Source organism: Anser anser, assembly GCF_964211835.1.
Source record: "Anser anser genome assembly, chromosome: 1".
Classification (NCBI taxonomy): domain Eukaryota; kingdom Metazoa; phylum Chordata; class Aves; order Anseriformes; family Anatidae; genus Anser; species Anser anser.
The window spans coordinates 148,941,331-148,963,496 of NC_139720.1; the positions used below are offsets into that span (position 1 = coordinate 148,941,331).

The window sequence follows — 22,166 nt, forward strand, 5'->3', positions numbered from 1 at the left end:
TGTCAGTGATGTATTTCCTTTAGTGTCAATTTTGTATGTTTTGTGTATGTATAACTTATGTGCTTGCCTCTTGATTTTCATTGACTTAAGTTTCCTTACTCAGTTCAAAACCTTTAAATACATTGACATCATAGAAGTCATTCGCATATATGTGTTAGAATGTGGAACATACCTGTCCTGTAGATAAATCAGGAGATACTATTAACATAGGTTTTATCTGTTTTAATTTGGAGGGCATAATTTTAATGTTTTTCCTAATGCTACTTATTACATTTATCCATATTTTAAAAATATGGAGGTTTACCATGTCCACTGCTTGTGCTGAAATTTATTAAGGTATCTGTTTTAGTATCTTTCTCATAACTTTATTATTCCAGTTAAGTCAGCAATAATAGTTGCTACATAAAAAGATAAACAAATCTATTACATTCAAACATCTAGTAAATGTATCTTCACACAGCTAATAATGAGCAAACTGAAGATTTCTACTTGCTATGCTAAACTTAATGACGTTACTTATGACCTTAATCCCATTAATCTTTCTCTTTTGTGGGTGTTGTTGTTTGGTTTTTTTTTTTAATTGTTTTTTGTTTTATTCACATGATGGGTGTGATCATAATGCCAGTTTGTTAAAAAAAATAAAAATTAAGGATGATTAAAGATGTATCACACAGCAGGTTTTCAATGCTTATTGGTGCTGTGGCAGTGCAAGCAGCATTTAATTGCCATGTTCATCTTAAAAAGCCTGTGACCATAACCTTACAAAGGATAATTTAGTTGGAATTATTATAAAATATCCTATCTGTCTTTAAGTTAACAGATTTCCATTTACAAAAACATCTCTTGGAAGTGATTTGTTTTGTACTGTTTATTAGCACTGCATCAAAAATATGTATGTCATTATGTGTTTTTCCATCAATGTTTGTAAGTGAGTCTTGATGTGGAGAAATATGAACCCAGCTTGGTACAGATCTGTCCTTCACCTAGTTTTTTTTGTTTGTTTGTTTATTTTTGTCTTTTATCCCTTCCTATATTATGTTTTATATACTTGTGCCTTGTTCATTTCTAAATGCCACAGGTTAAGTAAATGTTGTGCAGCATGCATCTCTTATATTGTTTTAATAGATAGATAAATTAACATTAAGTAATGGGACAAAATTCAAGCATGATTATCAGCAGTAATTAAGTTTAGACAGATCACAGCCTAAGAGTTTTTGTTTTCTGCCCTGTTCTGTTCAACACAGGATCTGAATAGGCTTAAAAATAATGTTAGTGATGGCTGACGTCCTTAAGCACTGAATGCTCTTTGATTGTGATCAATGCATAAAATAATAGTTTATTGGGTTGTCCATTTATTTTGAATTTACTTATTTAACAGTCTCCTACTGTATGTGTGTTTTTCATTACAAATACCATGTACTTGGCTTTTAAACTGTATTTTATTTTCATGCATTAATTTCCTCTTTTTTTCCCAGCCAGTGAAAATGTAGTCATCAATCAATTGTTCCAGTCCAAGCTGACACAAACTGGATCACTTGTTCCTCCATATCATTCCCTTAAAATCAAAGGGTGTAAAGCAGCTTTGCTGAGTAAAAATACATCCGTAGCCTCTGCAAGTGGAGAAGCAAAGAAATATATTGAGCTCAGCAAGGTAAGAATTTAGAAATCCTTCTGTTCTTTCTTTCTTGTAGATTTTTCTGTTACTTTCTCATTTCTGAAAGCTCTGTGTTCTTCTTGGTTCTCTGTAGTTATTATACAATTAAAATAATCTAGTTCCAAATGTCAACACTAGAACAATAATGAGAATTAACAGGTAGCCCATTAGTAATATGGGCCCTTTCTTGGACTTTCTGAGCAGGAGGTTGTACAAGATGATGAGGTCCCTTCAAGCCTGAATCATTCCATGATTCTGTGGTTCCAGGGCTTAGCAGTAGATGCAGTACAATTTATTTTATAGCTATAAAAATATTTTGTTGTTTTGCCTCCTTGACTATGATTAGTTAAGTCAATTAAGAAAGAGGAAGCTAAAAATTAATCCTCAGTGTTTTTATTGTATTAAACAGACATTTTTGGTTTGCAAAAGACAGTTTGTATGGTTCTGTATGAAGATCAATGCTGTAAATTTATTAAAATATTGCTATTTCATATGGTCACTTGCACATAAATTTTCCTAGTTGGTTTCAAATCAAATGAAACTTTTGCATGTTGGAACTTGCCTCTTTTTTTTTTTTTTTTTCCTTACTGTCAGCCCTAAAAGTTTAAAAAGTTTAAAAAACAAAAACAAACTAAAACTTTGGGAGGCTATCGAAAAGTAATTGTTAATGTCACATGGAATATTTCTGTTTTAAGGAGAAATCACATCATTTGCTGCGTTCATTCTTGGTACAGTTTTGGAATTCCCCCTTCTAGAAAAGCAGCAAGCAGTTCTCTCAATGTATCAGCTGCCTTGCCAGGCTTCTTGAATCTTGCAACTTTATTTTTGGCTTACAGCTGCACAGAATTGATTCTGCCATGGGATTAAGGAGCCTGCTCTCATGTGTCTTTGTGGAGGGCTTTATGCAAGTACATCCACAGAAGAGCAATGGGAGCTTCCTTTTAGCCCTGCTGCTGATAGTAGCATAATTCCTGTCTACTGTTCTTGTCAGTAATCTCAGTGGAAAAAAGTTGAAGTCAATGGTGTTGGTTTAAGGATATATTTAGCAAACAGCTGAGGCATCACAAGGTGCCTGTAGGTGCCTTTCTACTATAGTAACAGCTTCCTAAAGGAAGCTTCCTAAGCACGTGAAAAAGATCCTAGTCCCATACATGGAAGGAAGCATGAAAGGCATGTCTAAGTTAGAAGCCTAATCAAGCCAGGGGGAAACACCACACAGCTGGGATCTCTGAAACTATGAGGTTTTTCACCAGTCCAGAATAGCTTTTAACCTGAAATTACTCTCTTGAGAGAGAGAGAGAACATACTCAATTTCCTTTGGGAAGCATGATAAATTAAGTCAGATCTTCCAGGTTCACTGAGAAAGATCTAAACTGTTAGGTATTAGATGGAAGGTGGGAAGAACTCCATCCTTCATCTGCCCACAAAAGCAAAGATTGCATAGTTTCTCAAAGGTAAGCTTTAAGAAAAGCTGTGCAGGTGAGACAGAACACTGCTCAATTTGTAGATACTAAGTTGGCCTAATTTGAGAAAGGTATTGTGCTGTCCTGCAGGACTGAAGCAGTATCTAAGGTATTTAGGTATCTAATCTGTTCTAGTGACCAAAAAAAAAAAAAAACAACCCAAAAGCCCATTGTTATTTTGCAATAGGCAACTGATGCAGGAACTGGAAGTAGGTAAGTGCTTATATTCTTTTGTGGATCAAGTCCGCATCTATAAGTGTGCTGTATCTTATAATTTCTTCCCTTTTCCAGTATAGCCTTGAAAATCCACTGTGGTAAGCTAGAACAATGTTGTTTTGTTGTTCTTATTGTTACTGTAATTGCAAACGCAATGTAAGAGGCATTTCTTATCAGCTGAGAATTAAAATGACTACATTTTGGAAAATCATAACCACTGCATTTTTATTGGAGTTTATCCTGAAGGTAAAGGCAACAAAGGGAAAAAAATGAAATGAGGGGAAGAAAAAGGAAGAGGGACATTAAGGCAAGAATTATCAACCAGAGAGAATGTATTTGCTATTATAGCTGAAATCTGAGGTTGATGCATATGGTACATCATATGATGTATGTTACAGTTCAGAGGTTTTTGGGTTACTGTGTATGGTTTATCTAGACTCCACTGTATCAAGGGAAGAGAAGTAGATGCTTGCAGAGGTCACACAAGAGTTCGTTATGATTCCCCTCCCCTTTTAGCTTCTCATCTGCAGTCCTAGCTATTTGCTAGCCTATATAATTATAGATTTCTCTGTAGATCACCATATTTTTACCTATTGTTAGACCTCTTCATAGGTGACTTTTTCATTGATTCAGAGCAAGTCGTCACAGGTAAGGACGGTCTACCTCTTTGAACTCACCACTCTACTTGTAGTAGGGTCCAAGAGAACAGTTCATCCATCCCAAAATAGACATGAACAGGTCAGAAGTCTGGCGCGCATAAGGCGTCATAGGAGTGAGAAGCTGCCAGCTCAGGTCTCTGTGACTTGTGAAGGCTGTGCGTCCTTTTCAAATAAAAGAGAAAATATTTTCACTGATACTCTCACAACTCTCTTTTGCTCACATCAGCTCTTGCACCCTTGTTTTCCTGTAATTTATTCCAAATCTATACTGTTGCCTTCCCCTCCCCACCCCCTTCCTTTGGAAGAATCAGTGGGCTTTGCAGTTCATATAGCAGAACTTGTGTCACACAAATGCAGGTCACAAACAAAAGGCTCTACTCTTCATTGGCTTTGCATTGTTTCTGTTTGTGATCACTTTGCTTCATTGACTGTTATTTTAAGAGCTCACCTGTTGCAAAACTTCTGGTATGTCTTTGGGTTAAAGCTTTAATATATTGTGCTGGTAAAGAGACTTTTTAGGAGGCTTTGACTTCTTATACCTCTTTCCCATGGAAAGAGTGCAACACAGGACACCAGGCAGGAAATTTAATATCCAAAGCTTTGTTCCTGGCTCTTCCCATAACTCAGCAAATGGTCTAGAACTAGTGACTTAATGCAATCACCCATTCCTCCTAACAAATCATCTGTCAAGCAGAGATAACTCTATTTTAGTTATATTCCTAAAGCATTTTGTAAACTTTAACTGAGAAATATCATAGTGGTTCTTTTTATGAGAAGACATGGAGCAAGCAGCTCTCTTTTACTTTTCTGTTTTGTAGCTTGGGATGAATTTGCCTTTAAAATTTTATTACATCCTAGTAAGTGAGATTTGAAATAAAAAAGAGCTCCAAAATCTGGCATAGTGAGTAGAGAATTGCTAACACTGCAATATTTTTAATGGAGATTGGCCTGGAAAGGCCAAACTGAGGAAATGTACAGTTTTTCAATGCAACTGGAAAAAGACAGGAGTAGGCCAGAACATGCTGAGCTGATAGAAAGGGAGTTTTATGGGGTAAGTGGACTCAAGAAAGGCAATGAAAAAGAGTGAAAGGTGAAAAGGCTGTCATTGATACAGAGGTTTGAATCTAAGAGCTTGGCAACATCCTAGAACATGATAGTTTTGCCATCATTTCTGTAGCATGTTTAACAAAAAAGATACTGGTACCACTTTTAGGATGCGTATTTACATTTTAGTCTGAAAGATAGGAATTGGAAAAGTAAAAAAGAAATTTGTTCCCTGCTCCCAGCTCTGATGTATGGGAAGGATAACGTTGGTTCTAACATAATATGAATCTGTTGATAATTTATGGCTAAAATGGGTGAAAACTGTTTGAAAAAAGCTGAACTGCCTTCACTTGTGTAGGAAGAAAATAGAAGGTTTTTAAATATTAATATTGTTGTTTTGACTTCAACATTTTTTAATGAACTGTGTTTATGTTTAGTCACTTAAGCATCTGCAAAAGACATGAGGAAGCTTTTCAGGGAGTTAGAGAATTGTGCTACTAATACACACACTGTATGGCATATTAACTGTACAAGTCCTGCTTCTACAGTAAAATTACAAATCATATTGCCTTGCCCAGTTATTTAGAAAAGGAATTTTATCATTACAATGAAATACAACTGCTTTTGAAATCAAAAGTTTCTTGCCAATTGTACCTCCACAGACACTTGAGGGTATTTATCCACTTTCCCAATTCTTTCTGAAAATCAAATCATTGTCTATGACATATTATTTGTGTAAATGTTTGCCTTTGTTATCAAATTGTGTAACAATGAAAATGAATGGCTCCTGCCCATCTTGAAATAAAGATACCATGTGTGTGCTTTTCTCCCCCACAGCTGTTGAAAAAGAAAGGGACATCCTCATTTCTTCAGAGACTGGAGAGAGGGGGCCCAACGACTGTGGCAATACAACTCAGGGTTAGTGAACATTTTCTGCACAGATGTATATTAAAAATAATAATTAAAAAAAAGTTTTAAAGGCAGAATTAGTCTCTACAGATTGCAATTGCAGATAAATCACGTTCTTGTGTAAGCCACTTGCATGGCCAGGTTGTATCTTTTGAGAAAATGATGTTAAATGATGTTAGGAATAGTGTATGTGTTGTGCAATTGCCTTTCCAGCACAATAATGGCTGATAACTGGTTTTTGTTTGTTTTCTTTTTTTTCCACAGAAATCACTCACAGATATTATTGGGAAGCTGCAGAATTGCACACCACATTCAGTTCATTGTATAAAGCCTAATAACTCCAAGTTGCCAGATACTTTTGACAATTTTTATGTGTCTGCTCAACTGCAGTATATTGGTGTCCTAGACATGGTCAAAATCATACGACACGGATATCCTGTACGTCTCTCTTTCACAGACTTCTTGTCAAGGTAAATTCTTTTAAGTTTCATAAAATCTTTTTCTCACCTACAGTACAAAGCCTTCTGTCATGCTCTAGTAGTGCTTGCAGTGTTGTTTTGTTTATGAGCCTTTCAGACTTTCTTCACAGAAAAATCGTGTCTTCTAGCAATGGGTGTAGGGTTGTTACTTTTAATGGAAGGAATCATGAACTTTGTGGAAATATTTTTATAAATATCATCAGGAAAATGTGTTCAATGTAAAAAAGAGAACTTCATTAAATAGTTGGGTTTTTTTTATAATTTATACTATTTATATGATTTATAAAATACAAAATATTGCATATCGTCCCTAGGTAGTTAAAAAAGAGAAGTAGAAATAGTCTCATTTTTATCAATTTATCATTGTAGGTGTCATGGATTCAGAATTTGTATTTTGTATGCTAGGATTTGCATCTACATGTTGATGAGTTACTAATGCTCATACCACAACTCCATTTTTATTATTGTTGTTAGAAATTAGTGAAATTTTAAATTAATTTGAAATGAATGAAAGATTTATACCACTGTTCCTGGGTGAAGAAAAACTCTTTTCCCCTGTCCATATTTCAGTTATTTGATTTTCCCTCTCTTACATTTTCAAACACTTCAGCAAAGAAAGAACACCATCTTGTCCAATATGAGGTAAGAAACCTTCTGCACACAATCACAGAATGGCTTGGGTTGGAAGGAACCTGGAAGATCACCTAGTTCCACCCCTCCTTGCCGTGGTTACTCACCTCCCACTAGACCAGGTTACTCAAAGCCCCATCCAACCTGATCTTGAACACTTCCAGAGATGGGGCAGCCAGTTCCTCTGGGCAACCTGCTCCAGTGCTTCACCACCCTCAGAGTAAAGAATTCCTTCCTAATATCTAATCTAAAGAGACCTTTTAGTTTAAAGCCATTACCCTTTGTCCTATCACTATACTCTTTCATAAAAAGTCCCTCTCTTGCCTTCTTGTAGGCCACCTGGAAGGCCACTGTAAGGTCTCCCTGGAGCCTTCTCTTCTCCAGGCTGAACAACCCCAACTCTCTCAGCTTGTCTCCATAGGAGAGGTGCTCCAGCCCTTTGATCATTCTTGTGGCCCTGCTCTGGACTCACTGCAACAGGTCCATGTCCTTATACTGGGGGCACCAGAGCTGAATGCAGCTTTACAGGTGAGGTCTCACAAGAGCAGAGTAGAGGAGGAGAATCACCTCCTTCCACCTGCTGGTCACAATTCTTTTGATGCAGCCCGGGACACGGTTGGCTTTCTGAGTTGCAGGCACACATTGCTGGCTCACATTGAGTTTTTCATCAAGCAACACTCCCAACTCCTCCTCAAGGCTACTGTCACATGTTTCGCAGACATGTTGATCCTATCTGAAACGGTTTAGTCTCTCCATGGCTTGCCCAAAGAGGCAAAGGAATTACTTCCATTACTCTGGGGACAGAAACACAGAAGGAAAAAGAATAACACAGAGGGAGAAAGAAGAAATAGGGATGCTTCTCTTAATTCAGTGATGGATGCACCTGTGCGTGGTGAAATTGGCCTATACCTTAATTTTTCCTTGAATGCTTTATAAGAAATGGAAATTTAAATAATTTTTGCTTTATTCTGTCATTCTGTTCTGTGTCCTTGTTTGTAAATACTGAACAGTAGTAAGGACTCTTGATTTTCATTGCAGATTTTATCTTTTGAAGGAGAGGGCTTCCTCCCCATTTGAGTCATGTTAACTAGCAATTTGATTGTGTGGCCTCAAGTGGGTGGAAACTGGGCCTACAAATGTAAAACACAAGAGGGCCCATTGTCCTAATACAGTTAATAAATATAACCCTAGGAACTACCAATCCAAGAATGATTTTAACCAAAGAAAAACAAGTAGGAAAATGTGTCCCCAGATCGGTGCCTGTGAGGGGTTTACCTGTAACTATAAGAGTTTCACATTCAAGTTTCTGTCTTGACATCCTTTTGATGGGCTGAGTTTCAGTGAATGTGTCTCTGTGGTTCAACAGCATGGCTTAGCTCAGCTGCAAAGTGTTTTATGTTAGTGATGTGAGGAAATCTTGTTTTTCTAGAGCTGAATGTACTATGCAGTTCTCCTGGGCTTACCTGGCCTGAGAAGTAAAGGATATTAATGGTAGGTTTGAAGGCACTGTATAAAATCAAAGAGGATTTGTGGCCCGGATCCCAGCCTGAATTCCCAGATGATAATGAATTGCTACCCTTCCCCACCTTCCTTGCAGTTTTTATCCATTTACTTTTAGGGTCTTCCTTATTATCAATAGTGTGGTCAGAGTTTAAAAAAAGTAATCAATGACAAATTTAAAAATCTATTATTTTTTTTTTTTGCTAATAAAAAGACAATGTTTGAACTAGCAGTCTTTGTGGTGAAGGGGTAGAATATCAGAAAAACTGGATAGTCCATCAGTAATGCAGACAGTACCATTGCTTTCTTAATCTGATGAATTTGAATAAATTTCTATTAATGTCTCATTAGGGATTAATATGACTGGTCTCTAGCATATATTTAAGAGTCACACTTGAACTGTGAGATGGCTAAAGAAAGATAGTAGCTAAGGAAAGGTCATATTCTGCAAGAGCACTTCTTCCTGGGCTACAACGCTTGATCATTATTTCTATTGCTCTTCTTCTTGGTTTTACCAGTTCTCCTTATGTATTATCAAAGTAAAAGTTGACAGCTGCTAGGTGAACCCCTCAATCACCAAGGTGCGTTGATCAGAAGGAAATCTTGTGGAAATTCTGGTTCTTAAGTGGGAGCTGTGACAGTTACTGTCAATGAATATATAATAAAAATGGGAATTAATAAGGTCAGATGCTATTAAATACTGTAAAAACTGGCAGCACCAATATAATCATAAAATGATATATGTTATTTTAGAGGATTTGCCAACTCCAGCTGCAGTGTTTCTGCTGAATTTGCCTGCAGTGTTGGCTCAGTTTTCTAGTGCTCTTTGAGTAGAGAGTCAGAAATCAGTCTTTACCTTATCTTTAAAATAAAAAGCCTTGGATAACATGCATTTTGAACTCTTGGAAAACTTTGCCCTTATCTTTTGCATTAATATCTTAAGATTCTGTTCTTAATACTCTAGATTTTGAAATTACTTTTAAAGATGCAGTGTTGTAAAGAGTTCAGAATTTCCAATTAGCAGCCAAATTATGTGCATAGGTAAAATATTCTCAAATATACTTTTCCTGGAAGAAAGAATATAATAAAATAATGATAGAAGTAGGAACTGTTCACACAGCTTCCTCAGTGCTCTAATGTGTTTTTTTTTCAAATTCCCACACAACTATCAAAAGGGATCATAATTCAGAGATAGAAGGCATTCTTCTGTCCTCTTCTGTCCTCTGTGTCAAAATTAAACAGGTAGGTCTAAGGTGTATGCCACCCCTTATGTAGTCAACAAGGAGAAATAAGTACTGCCAAAGAGCAGTACAGCACCACCTGGCACAAGCATCCAAGTCAGAGGAATGACTGTCTGCAGATGGCTGTTTCTTTCCAGCATTTAGCATTTTGATATCTGATTTAAAGTGAGGTTAATTCTACCCAAGATAGCCAGTAGGGACTTTAGTAGGAACACAGTAATTTTTTGTTTTTAATATTTTGTTCAGTGGCAAAAAAAAAAAAAAAAAAAAGAGTTGCCTTTTATATGTTCTACTATCAGTGTAGAACAATAAGGCTCAGAAATTCTGTGGGGCACAGACAGAGCCTGGTTGTACACATTTAATATCTAGGACTTAATCTCTTTGCATCAATTAATAAAATGGATCCTGGCTGACTTTTGTGTCATTCACCTCACTTGGTGCTCAAAGAAGACATGTAAAAGCCATTTAGAATATAAATTTTTAAAAATAATGATAGTGATCAAGGACCCATCCTGAGTAATGAGCTGAGCTTATATTTCTTGCTCAGTGAAGTATAATACAGCTGTTCAGGCATGGTCAGGTAAAAAAGAGGCAGTAAGGTGCTCTGTTTTATTCATTCTGAACAGTTTTATTTTGGTACCATCCTCTTCAAACGACTTTGTCTACCATTAATGTAAATTGGATTAGAAATTAAAATTATTTTTTCCTCTTTTCTTCTTCTTTAATGAGGTTCAGTAAGTTTCTGAACTGTACCCAGTGCTTTGCCCTGCCTGTGCTTTTGTATCCTGGGTTGATGAAAAGTTTATGAACTATCTTCTGCCTTAGAGATTGAGGTACATGTGTCACACATAGGTCTTGCATCTGGAACCCTGCTTAGCAGTGGAGACTGCAAGGTCCTTGCACAGGTCCTGAAATAAGACATCTATGTTAGCCTTCCCTGCCTGTTTGCAACACATCTTCAGGGCTGTTGGACCCCAGGATAATCTCTGTGGATTATGTGAACAGGTATTACTTCCAGCCTTTCACTTAATAACTGATGAGTACTGCAGGATTTCTATGACAAAAAAAAAAAAACTTGTTGTTCAGAAGGACCAAATAATTGTCTACTAGTATGATGTCCCTTGTCCTTATTTCAGCACTTTTTGAGCGTTTCTTGAAATTTCATGACTGTCTCTCTAGTTTCCAGACTGTCTTTTCTGGATTTAACACTTCAATTCAGTCTTGTCTTTTCCATCATGGAACTCCCATTCTGCCCTCAACTGATGCTCAAGGAAAAGCAGAAAATTTCATGTCAAAGAGAGTGTATAGGCTATATGTAAAGACATCTGTGAGAGTATTATTGCAAGAAGAGATAAATCTCTAGAATGGTATGATTCACCATTTCCAGTTCTCTCATTAAAATGGCTTAAATTGAATTAATCTATTCTTCAGTTGTACCTATAGTCATGCAGTCAAGTAGCTTAGATTATAAACAGTTGTTTTTGTGGATAAGACAGAATCCTGTGAAGATTGGAAGGCACAATATTAGACCTTCCTCTTCCTCCTCCTACTTCCTTTTCCTCATCTTCCTCTTATCTTATTTCTCCTCCTTCTTCTTTTCATTGGCTAATCTTATTCTCTATGTACAGAATACGTTAAATATCTAAATTATAATATGTAAGCCACATGAAGTCAGTTAAAATAATAAAAAAATCTTAAAGATTTTAATGTCTTGAAAATAGAACATTAAAAAGAGTTAGCATTCTAATTTTTGTTTTGTTTTGTTTTAAAGTAACTTTAAAAAAAGGACCACCTTTTTAAAGATTTCCTATTTTCTCAGTAGGAAATATTAGGAATGAACATAAAGAACACAATGATAATAGATTCTTTTGGTAATAATAGCAGTGAGGGTAAAAAAAATAGTGTTTTTGAAGCCTGTTCTATTTACAGGTTTTCCTCTGATTTCAGTATGAAGTTCTTAGAAGTTACACTTAACTGCAGATCCTGAAATCTGCAGTTCTACTCAGGACGACATTCATTGATACCAAAATGCTCTAATAGCGGACTTCAGTAGAAGATCAAAAATGGCTGCAGAGCACTTAAGGGTTACTAAGTCATCCAGATAGTTGGCTTTGCTGGGAGATCATTCTGAAGAAGTACATTTTTCCTTGGAAAGTTTATGTTCATAGTAATATCATTGCTTTATCTAGTAAAGTCTGTCCTTCTGAAGCTGGCACAAAGCCATTATGCTATTTTAAGTTTTTAATCAAATTTGTACTATTAGCTGATGCTGTATTGCACAGATTTGTTGTTTGTGACTGTGTATTTATTGTAGGACTCATCATTGCATATCTGAACTCTCTTTGTTCAGAAGCTTTTTGGTGTTCAGTTCTTTCTCTGTATTTCCTCTCTTTCTTTTTGTCCCCTTGAGAGCAGGGAAGTTATAATATTTTATAATATATCAGTAGTGAATTACGGAACTGCATCAAAGCATTTCAGAGTCTCATGAGCAAGTTAGGCAGAGCTTTAGCGTGAATGATGTACTGAGTAGATTGCAAAGTGGTAGGTCATCACACTGACTGGCCCTTTTAGCTTTATTGTCTGCTATACAATAATATCATCAGTTTTCTCATAGAGTAGTGCATTGATATGCACTATAATACCTTAAATTCTTGCAATGAGTACAAGATATAGTCTTACTGCTGTTAAAAAGCAATATTGAATTAAAGTAGATGCAATGCTACCAATTTATTCCAAATGGCAATCTCACCATTGCATCGTTTGTTGCTTCAGACATGAAACTGGAAGTGATATTTTTGACCAGTATAATAAATAGGACAATCATTTTTGTTTGTCTTTCTTTTAAAATGCAACAAAAGGTGAGTAAATGAAGTATTTTGAAGTCATCATTTTGAGAACACTTTTAATGCAAATTCATAAAGTTTAAAACTATGATTTTTAAAAATACTATCTTGTTAGCAGTGTCAGTAATCACCAAATTCTATAAGGAAGTTGCCTTAATAATTGTGTAAAAGTGTTAAAAAATATGGAGGTCTTTTGAAGGAGACTCATTTTATTAATGCTGAGGGTTGTTTTTTTAAAAAAAAAGATAAAAAAAAAAGTTTGGTTTCCTAAATGTCAGAAACAAACTTTGGCCTTGGGCTTTCAAAAGCACATATCCACAAAGAAATGGATAACATTGGAACCTTAACACCAATGGCATTCCAAAGTAAGGGTATTTATTTATTTATTTGTTTGTTAATTATTTTTATTTTGCTCACAATATTAGCACTCCTTGTCCTCAAACCTAACTTCAGGTGAACTGTGCTTCTAACTGCACTTGACTGGGGGCAATGGAGTGTATAATCTTTGCGGTTTTTGCCCACCTTTCTGATAATGGGGTCCAGTTTGGAATAATTTATGGCAGTCTCAGAATTACTTTAAATTACTAATCCCATGTTAAAGCCTGCTAATATAGGGGATTGATTATGCTGTAAACTTTGACCAGAACCCAGAGTGCACTGATGATCTCCCTGGCAATCCACATATATTAGAATTGGTGTATATCACCTAGGGAGTTGCCTAGATAGATGTAAGTAGGTGTTTCTATAGTTTATCTACATGACTATCTATCTAGGACTATATATAGTCTTAAAGGCTATAGACCATTTGAATTTTACTAATACAATGTGGTAGTGCATGGATAGTATCTATCATATTATGAATAAACTAAAAATCTCCATATGTTAATAATATACTAAAGGTTAATAGAATATTCTGGTTTACCTCATTTAGGGGTGTTTCTTTGCAGCTGTTTAGCGTTGTTTTCTCTGTTGTTCCCTTTTAATACTCAGAAGACAAGAAATAAATTATATAACATCAGATATCTTCAGATGCCTATAGGGACACAACCAGTTAGCCTGTACTTAATTTATAGTGTATAGAGAAAAATGTACACTTCGAGGATATGATTCAACTGACTTATTTTAGATTTATCCATTTTTTTCAGGTATTTCATATGGTCAGTTGAGGTCTTGTCTATGGCTCCAACAAAAAATTTTACAGGCTTCAAATTTTAACAGGCTCCAACAAAAAACTGAGAACATTGTGGATTTGAAGTAGAAGTAGCTTTTGAAGTTACACCATAGTACCATCAGTTCTCCAGGCCACAGAATAAGCAGTATTGTACATGCCAAGAATCAGTGCTTATGCTGCATGTCACAGAGTTGGACTGTGAGAATGATAAAGCTGCTAGTGTTTTGGGGGCTCATTAACAATGTACAAATGAGTATAAGAGAAAACATTGACTGGAATTTTCAGTGGTAAATTGGACATCTAGGTTTCTCCTGTATTTAGAAGGTAAAAATAAATATCAGCATTGTTTGCTGGGTATCTTCTAAGCTTTATAATGCAGCCCTCATTTTTCTAAAGCAATCATAAGTGGATGTAAACAGTTGTGTCATTCCACTGAAGTCAGTTGAATTATTCATGTTTGTCATGTACTTAGAGTTCTGTAGGATCATCACGAAAAGGGGTCCCTTGAGTAGTGGGATGTAACTCAGTAATAAAACACACAGATATGAGGAAATAAAGGTGGCATGGTCAGTTTTATGGTTGGCAGTTCCTAGCTTCTGAATGTGTCCAATCTGAATGAGCTTCCACTCTTGTTTGTATTAAATTTAGTATTGAATGTATAAATCTTAGTGGAACTTCCTACATGGAGTTTATTGTTTTGTGCAATAGAGCAATGTCCTGGTTTTCAGGTTGTTTCAAAGAGAACCTCAAGGTGTTGTTCTTCCTCCACTACAATGACTATGTGAAGGGTTTTTCCACCTTTCTCTTTTCCATCTTTTTTTTTTTTTTCCTAGTTAGGTTAATTTTCTTATGCAACAATTAATATATGGGACACCCACAAATGTATTTCTGATTGAACTTTTTCAGCAGTTTCAGTCATTTTCTTTATTTTGACATAAGGAAATATCTGTGAAACTTTAAAATATTTACTTCATTTCCAGAATTACATGCCACCCTTGGTACCTCTGGACTGACACTCAGCTTCCACTATCTGAATTTGACATTTCTCTTCCCTCAGGGTTAACTAAACATTTATTAAATCACCAAATAGCCCTGTTACTCTATGATATCTGTATTATATTTACATCTGTGAATTTAAAGGCTCATGCTGTTTCTAAGCATGGGAAAATGTTCCCACAGAATACTAAAATACCACAGTACTGGTTCCATCTAAAAGTCTGAATTATAAAAATAGGTAAAATTATAGTTGTGTATAAATATGAATATTGAAAGTTCTTAATATATACCCCAACAGGCTGCTTGATGTCTGCGTGCCCATAACAAACAGCTAATAACATTAACTGATTTCAGAACCTTGATGTTTCAACCCAAATAGCTCTTGAGTACTTCACAATTTGCTGACAGCACCTAATGACAAAGATAATGGACAGAGATTTACATATGGTAGTAAGAACTTCAGTTAAATGCCTGCCATAGAAATAAACCTGTTAAAAGAAAATATTATCAACCACTAATCCCTTCACTAATCCTTATACATTGAAAACCTTTTAAGGAAATGCCTATTAAAATAATAAATCTATTAAATTAATACAAACAGGCTATCTTTAAAATAAACATTTTAAATAAGTAAGTACGCTACACATTAGTTTATGCTAATGCCACTATGCAGGAAGTTTGAGTTATCTAATTACAGTGCAAATTGTCACATGGATAGATTAATTTTATAGCTTTAAAATAATTTCTGTGTATTCATTGATTAATTAAATATAACTGTGTGCTTTCGGTGCCTAGAAAAATATAATCAGTAGTTTTTGACTGCTTCTTTGTCTGCTCATAAAGCTTGTATAAATGCAGTCCAGCTTCCCCACACTCAAAAGCCACTGTGACCCTCCTGCTGTTTTTTCTTTCTTTGGTTCTGCAGCTGTTAAATTCTTTCCACTCAACTCAGACATTCATGGCACCCTTTTTCTCCTTATCCGCATCCTGATATTCTTTACAACCATTTAATCTTCAGCAGAAGAACCTGTAATGAGACGTCCTGAAGCTACATTTCCTAGTCAGACTGAATAATAGTAGGCAGCTTATACTGGAGACATCTGAGAGCAAACACAAAATCCCATGCAAGCATGCATGTAAAAACCTTTTACATGGCTTAATCACTGGATCTTACTTTGTGCCTTTTTTTTTTTTTTTTGCCTTTTTTTTTTCCTCTTTTCTTACACCGGTGTTGCATTAATTTAATATCATTGATTGCAGAATTAGCCCTGCTGTACTCCACAGTAAATGAGATCAGAATCTGCTCCGGTATTGATACAGCAGCCCAAGGGGGCAGCCTTTGCATATCTTGAAAAAATGTTGATTTTTCAACAGTACAGTTTGTCTAACAATTACACACTTGAGAGACTGAAGAATCACTGTTACTCAGAGTGATACTACTTGTGGGGTTCAGAGGGTACAATGGAAACTCCCACTGAAGAGAGTAGAGGTAGGGATGATCTTCCAGAGAAGCTATTTTGCCTGTATGGTTTAATAAGGTCCTGAAAACCTTCCTCATAATCCCAGTGCACCTTCTCTGAGTTACCAGTGAGAGAGACATCTGGGAAGGATTCTGTGTGTTTCCATTCCTTGGGTGAGTTCTTTTGTTGAACAGCAGAGTGAAAAGGAAAAGCAAAGAAGAAATAAAGAATCATCTGTATGGAACATCAATTTAAATCCTCTTTCCCTTTAGTATCAGGGTTTTCCATTTCACTTTGGCTTTGCTTTCTGCTTCTATCTCAATATACTTTGCAATAAGCTGGGGAGTGCTTTCCTGGCAGTCAAAGAGCCGTCGTAGCAGCCCCTCTAGTAACAGGAGACCAGGTGGGAAAGAGTTAAGCCCATTTTGTCTGCAGTGTTTCAACTCAGAATCACATTGCCTTTCTGAAAAGGCCTTGTGCATTTTTCAGAAAAAGTCTATGCCACAATTCACTTTGCTTTACACAACCTGTTTGCAGTTTTTCAGGCATCTGCTTCTAAGCTTCCAAAACCTGAGACAGGAGACTTTCTATCTTGACTTACTCAAAGCTGGCCTGCTGGTGATGCCCAGTTCTGCAAATTTCCTGGAGACCAGGTGCACGATATTATGATATCACCAAAATCTTTGTCTCATAGGGTTGTGATCTTAAAGAAAGGGATGCATTAAGTCATCTTCTAATTGTTTATATCCTGAGTAGTGAGATGTGACTCAGATTCACAGGACAAATTTTTTCCCTGCGGTAGGAAAGGACAGAAATTTACCCATCTGTTCAGTCACCTTTAGACTCCCACTCCTAGCATTCCTATATTCTGGTCTGGTTTTTTTTTTTTTTTTAAAAAAAAGTGTACCTTTTGATTTTCTGTGATTATGTACCTTTAAGTTTTTCAGGACATCTGTTTTTGATGCCTTGTTTTCACATGGCTATGTCTGTGAAAGTAAACTAGTTTCATTATACAGCAGTCCTATAACCGCTATGTATAATAGAGAATCAAATTATCAGTTTGATAAAGTTGAATTTGTTCTTCAGTCCTTATATTTCATGTACAGGGAAACATTTCACTGCTGTGTGTGTGTGCTTGTGGAGTGCCCAAACATGAAGAGGAAATTAGCTATGGAGAAGGCCTAGAGGGAAACGTAAACATTTACAGAGTTAGAGGCATGTGTTTGTGTAATATAGATGATTATCTGTTTGATGCAAGTGTATTTTTGATTTAATTTTTGCAAATTTCTTAAATTAATACGTTTTTACATTGCTTTATGTAGGTGGAATGGGAGTGTCAGCTTTAAGTAAGATAATGCAGAAGTATTGTAATGCAAATCTTTAGCAGATGTCGTGAATTCATTTTTTTATTTGCATAGCTGAATCCACTAATCCCAAGAGTTGAACTATAATTTATATTCTATTTATTATTCTGCTGCCACATTGTCTGAGATGAGGAAGCCCCTGCTTAATTACATGAAGTATATGAATAAATATTCCAGGATTAAGATACGTGGGTCTTCGTTATTTCTTCTCTCCAGAAATTGCAGTTCACACATCTAGAAAAGATTGAGGATGACAAAACCTAATGCAAAACCCATAAAATTTAGGAAAGGAAAAAATCCTTGCAAGTCACTTGTCTATCACCCATCACAAACTGGTTTCTTTATATGAGAGATTTATTTTATATTTTATTCAGTCTAAATTAAAATATCCTAAACAACCACTTCCTGTGCAAGTTTATTCTGATTCAGTGGATTTCATAGCCCAGACCCTCCCTCAAAAGTCTGTACTGAGCTCCATGTAGGGCTGATGCAGGTCAGTGTAAAATTATGCCCTGGGGATTTTCTGAGTCTTTCTGCTTGTGTTTCTTGGTCCTTAATTTTGCTGTTTTATCTCAGTTACATACCATTTATGTCACTCTATTTTCCTTTTTTTTCCATAGACATGTTAAAGCATGCTATTCGTGCCCCTGTGCCTTTATGTAAGAAATTAAATTTAAAATGTTGGAGTAAAAAATCAGAATATTTCAGCAGTTGAAAAGTTTCTGGGTTCTAGTGGCATGTATAAAAGCACTGTCATGAAGCTATCATACCTGGCAGTTTGCTGTAAGATGGCTCTCAGCATGATTGCTTTTCAAGTTTCTTTCTCTCAGCAAATATCTGTCAAGTTAACCCAGCAAAACTGCTTGCGGTTTTTCCAAAATGACTTTAATTTTATTTTCTCTCTTAATTCTAATTGGTCTGTAGGTCTAGCCATTTAATCCTTCATTGCTTGATATCAATTAAGATATTGTAAAACCTAATACCATGGTATGCAGGTACTGTAAGGTTTTGGTTCATTGCCATATATACTTATTCATCATTTCAAACCTATTAGGCAAATTGCACCTCATGCACGTATGTTCATGTCCACACCTATACGGATTATCTCTGTAAGTCTGTATGAAGCAGACTCAGTCCAAAACTGTTGTTTTACATAAAGGTGAAACTTACAGTCCTCTTATATTGTATTTTCATACTTCTATCAAATAAGCCCCAAATGCAATCTTTTTTGTCTGCTATAATCTGTTTTTATAAAGGCATCTTTTTCTTCATGCCTGTCAAGGGTTTATTCTATACCAAATTTTGAATACCTGATTTGGGTGTTAATATGTATGCTGTATAACAATATATTTATGTTTTATATATTGCACAGAGATTGGCAGAATCACTTTTCTTTTCTTTTCTTGGAAACTATAATACTCTATTTTACCTTTTCTAATTATCTGGAATTTCCCTTGTTCCTCATATTTCAAAGATAATTAGGTTATTCCTTTAATTAAAAAGAAAAAAATATATATAACCCAGGGAACTGGAATGACTATGTATTCTTTATATACACATAACATTAATCAAAATTCCATCCAATTCTTCTCTGGTGACTGTTTTTACAAGGTTTCTATCACTTGAAACGTTTCCAGACATCTTATCTTCCCTTGAAAAGGATATGTTTCTCTCTGCAGTAGATAGATCCTCTAGATATTTCAGCTCTCACTTGATAGATTTTTCAAATACAAGCCATGCCTAACCCACTCTCCCCATCCTCCCCAAATCCAAACAAACAAAACTAAAGATCTTGAGTTATGAGCACATAGTGACAAGTTTTGCAAACAAAGTCCATCTCTTTCACATATTTCACAGACATAATAATACATCAATCTGTTACTGGTTGTCAAAGGAAGAAAAGAAGAAGTTTAGAAAGGAAGAAAAGAGAATTTAGTAAGACAGCGCAACCTGTTTTTACTCCTTTGTGATGACAATTTTTACATTTCTTTTAGCAGAAATACATTATACAGGTTAATTTGGATTGCCTTCTTTTATTCACTACCTTTTGAATAGATCTTACTGAATCATGCCATTTTAACTTGGCAAATAGAATAAAGCGTAGTAAACAAAAGAAAGAGAAAACGAAATGGCAACATAATGAATTACACTGGCAGGACTGACTATTTTTCTTTGCATAAGCTGTGTTTGGATATTTACCACTTAAAACTACATTACTTAGCACTGCTATAAGGTAGCTGCATGCCAGCCATATGTGATTTTAATTTCTGAAATAACAAGACAAAGACATGGAGAGAAGGAGTTGCTTTCAGGAAAGATTTGAGTTATGGTATTCAAAGCTATCCTCTTACTGAGGACATTGGACTGCAGTCAGTAGATATCTCTAACTTTGTTCTTTCTTGGCTAGGCAGGAGAAAGACCTGAGAAATAGAATAGCAAAATCAAACAAACAGGAGAAAAGAAAAAAAAAAAAAGTATTTTTGAGGCATCAGTTCAAGGACATCGATGTGGTTTGTGTAAGCTGTTGATTTGGAGCTGCTTGTTTTTCTGCCCTTTGTACTTGCAATGTTCTTTCCATTAGTGTCTTCTATCATGTTGATGTGCTATTGAAATTGAGTGTGTGGTGTTTATTTCGATGCTTAAAGATTTGCTGTGTATACAGAACTGGGAGTACAGCTCTACAGCCTATTTGTGCACACTCCATGTAAATCAAATAGTGTGCTGAGCCCAAGAGTATTACTGTGGGTTACTGTGCCATAACCTGAACTCAGGAATATTCTAACAAAGGAAGAAAAAAAAAAAAAAAAAGCAGCCTGCTGGATCTTGTCAACTGTGTACTTAGGGAAGTGAGCGAGAAAATGATCACATAACACTCTTATCTTTGAAGACCCAAGAGAACTGAGTTTTCCATATTCACAAGCTACCTGAAGCTATTGGCAGTAGTGTCTAGTCCAAACAATCAAGAAGTCTTCATGATCAAGAGCATCATTGAGAAGTGAAAGAAAAGAGGTCAGAGCACAAGTTCTATGACACCAGAGGGTTCCAGCCAGACCATGCTCACAGTGCCAACCTGTCTAGACAAAAGCTTTCTTCTGTTGTGTTAAACAGGTTGGGAAGAGGACAGTGCTAAGGATGAAGGTGAGGTAAACACACACTGATTTCCTGTAGAGAGGATGAAGACTGGGAGAGCTCCCTGATGATAACTTGTAACTGGAAGGAGGGTGCAAGTGAAGAGGTTTTGCATTTCCTAATGTACACTACATTAGTGTTTACATGGCGGCGGAGGAGTATAGAGTCAATTTAATCCTTTAAATCTGCCTGGTTTTTATTTTGTTTTGGATCCATTAGTGAATAAATTGCTCTGGCTAGGCCATGAGATCTTGCTTTTTATCAGCCTCTCTACTTCCCTAAGAAAGGGACTCACTTTGTCTAACAGTACATGTCTATGCTGGAATCGGGAGCATACATACCCTATTTTTCTACTCAGTGGAAAGAAATGGGGTCATACAGTGCAAAATTCATCTGAATTATTTTAAGGATCAGTGTTACAACAGAGTATATGACATCCAAATAGCATCTTCTATTGACTCTAAATAAAGTCTACACAACTAATTCATCAATGGAAGTTTAGCTGAAATGTATTTCACCTCACTGAAGTCTTTTTTAGCAAGGTAGCTCGCTAGGTTCCTCGGGATCGCCTCTAAAGCCTTACAAATATATTGTGTTTTTTATGTGGGGAAAATATATGACCTGTCAGTGAGAAGAAGCCTGGTATTTAATTGGGTTGTTCGTTTACCTAAGAGTGAACTAAGGTTACATTGCTAGCAGAATTCTCTGGTAAGGGAAGGCTTCAAAGACTCTACAGATTACATTTCCCCAGAAGCAAACCCCAGTGTTTGCACATAACTCAAGTTTATCTATACAAGCCTGCACCATAAATTCAGTATTTTTATTATGATTTTCTATGATACAGTAAATGTGATGAATAGTAAGTTATTTTGTTATTCTTGAGACCATGAAAGTGTTAAGTTTAACAGGACATTAAATTATTGTGTCTATATGGCAACACAAGCATCCATTCACAATAGAAAGTATCCGATATACTAAATATGAATACTTTTGTGTTTTTATAATAGTATTGTTTATTACAAGTTTTTATATGTTTTGTTTTATATCTCAGTTTATTATCAATTTTATTTTGCTTACTTTTTAACAAAATGCTTCCTGAAGGTAATAGCAAGCTTAAAATACAAAAAATCACAAAGCCATAGATTACATGTTTGGTTATACCTCCAAAAGGAAAAACAAAATGAAGAAAGTTTAAATGCTTTAACACATTTAAAATTAGCTATGAAAAAAGTCAAATAATCTTATGATTACAACGCCACTTTTGTCCAGGACAAATTTGGGCTGCCACCAACAGGTGTAGTCTGCTCATCCCTGCTTCTCCATTCCCATTACTATCCTGCTGTCAATATTGATATTTGAAGAACTGTGCTAAAAATCAAACCAACCAGGGAAACATTCTGGCGGAAAA

General features: G+C 35.7%; 1 protein-coding gene across 6 annotated transcripts in view; it reads left to right on the plus strand.

The window, feature by feature from the left end:
- The window catches only part of MYO16 (myosin XVI), a 385,412-nt gene that overhangs the window by 297,084 nt on the left and 66,162 nt on the right, over positions 1-22,166 (plus strand). For all 6 annotated transcript variants that reach the window (XM_083834843.1, XM_083834844.1, XM_083834845.1 and 3 more), the window contains 3 exons: positions 1,476-1,651; positions 5,874-5,954; positions 6,210-6,415. In XM_083834843.1, the coding sequence (XP_083690969.1) occupies positions 1,476-1,651; positions 5,874-5,954; positions 6,210-6,415 (463 nt within the window). The remainder of the gene's footprint in view (positions 1-1,475; positions 1,652-5,873; positions 5,955-6,209; positions 6,416-22,166) is intronic.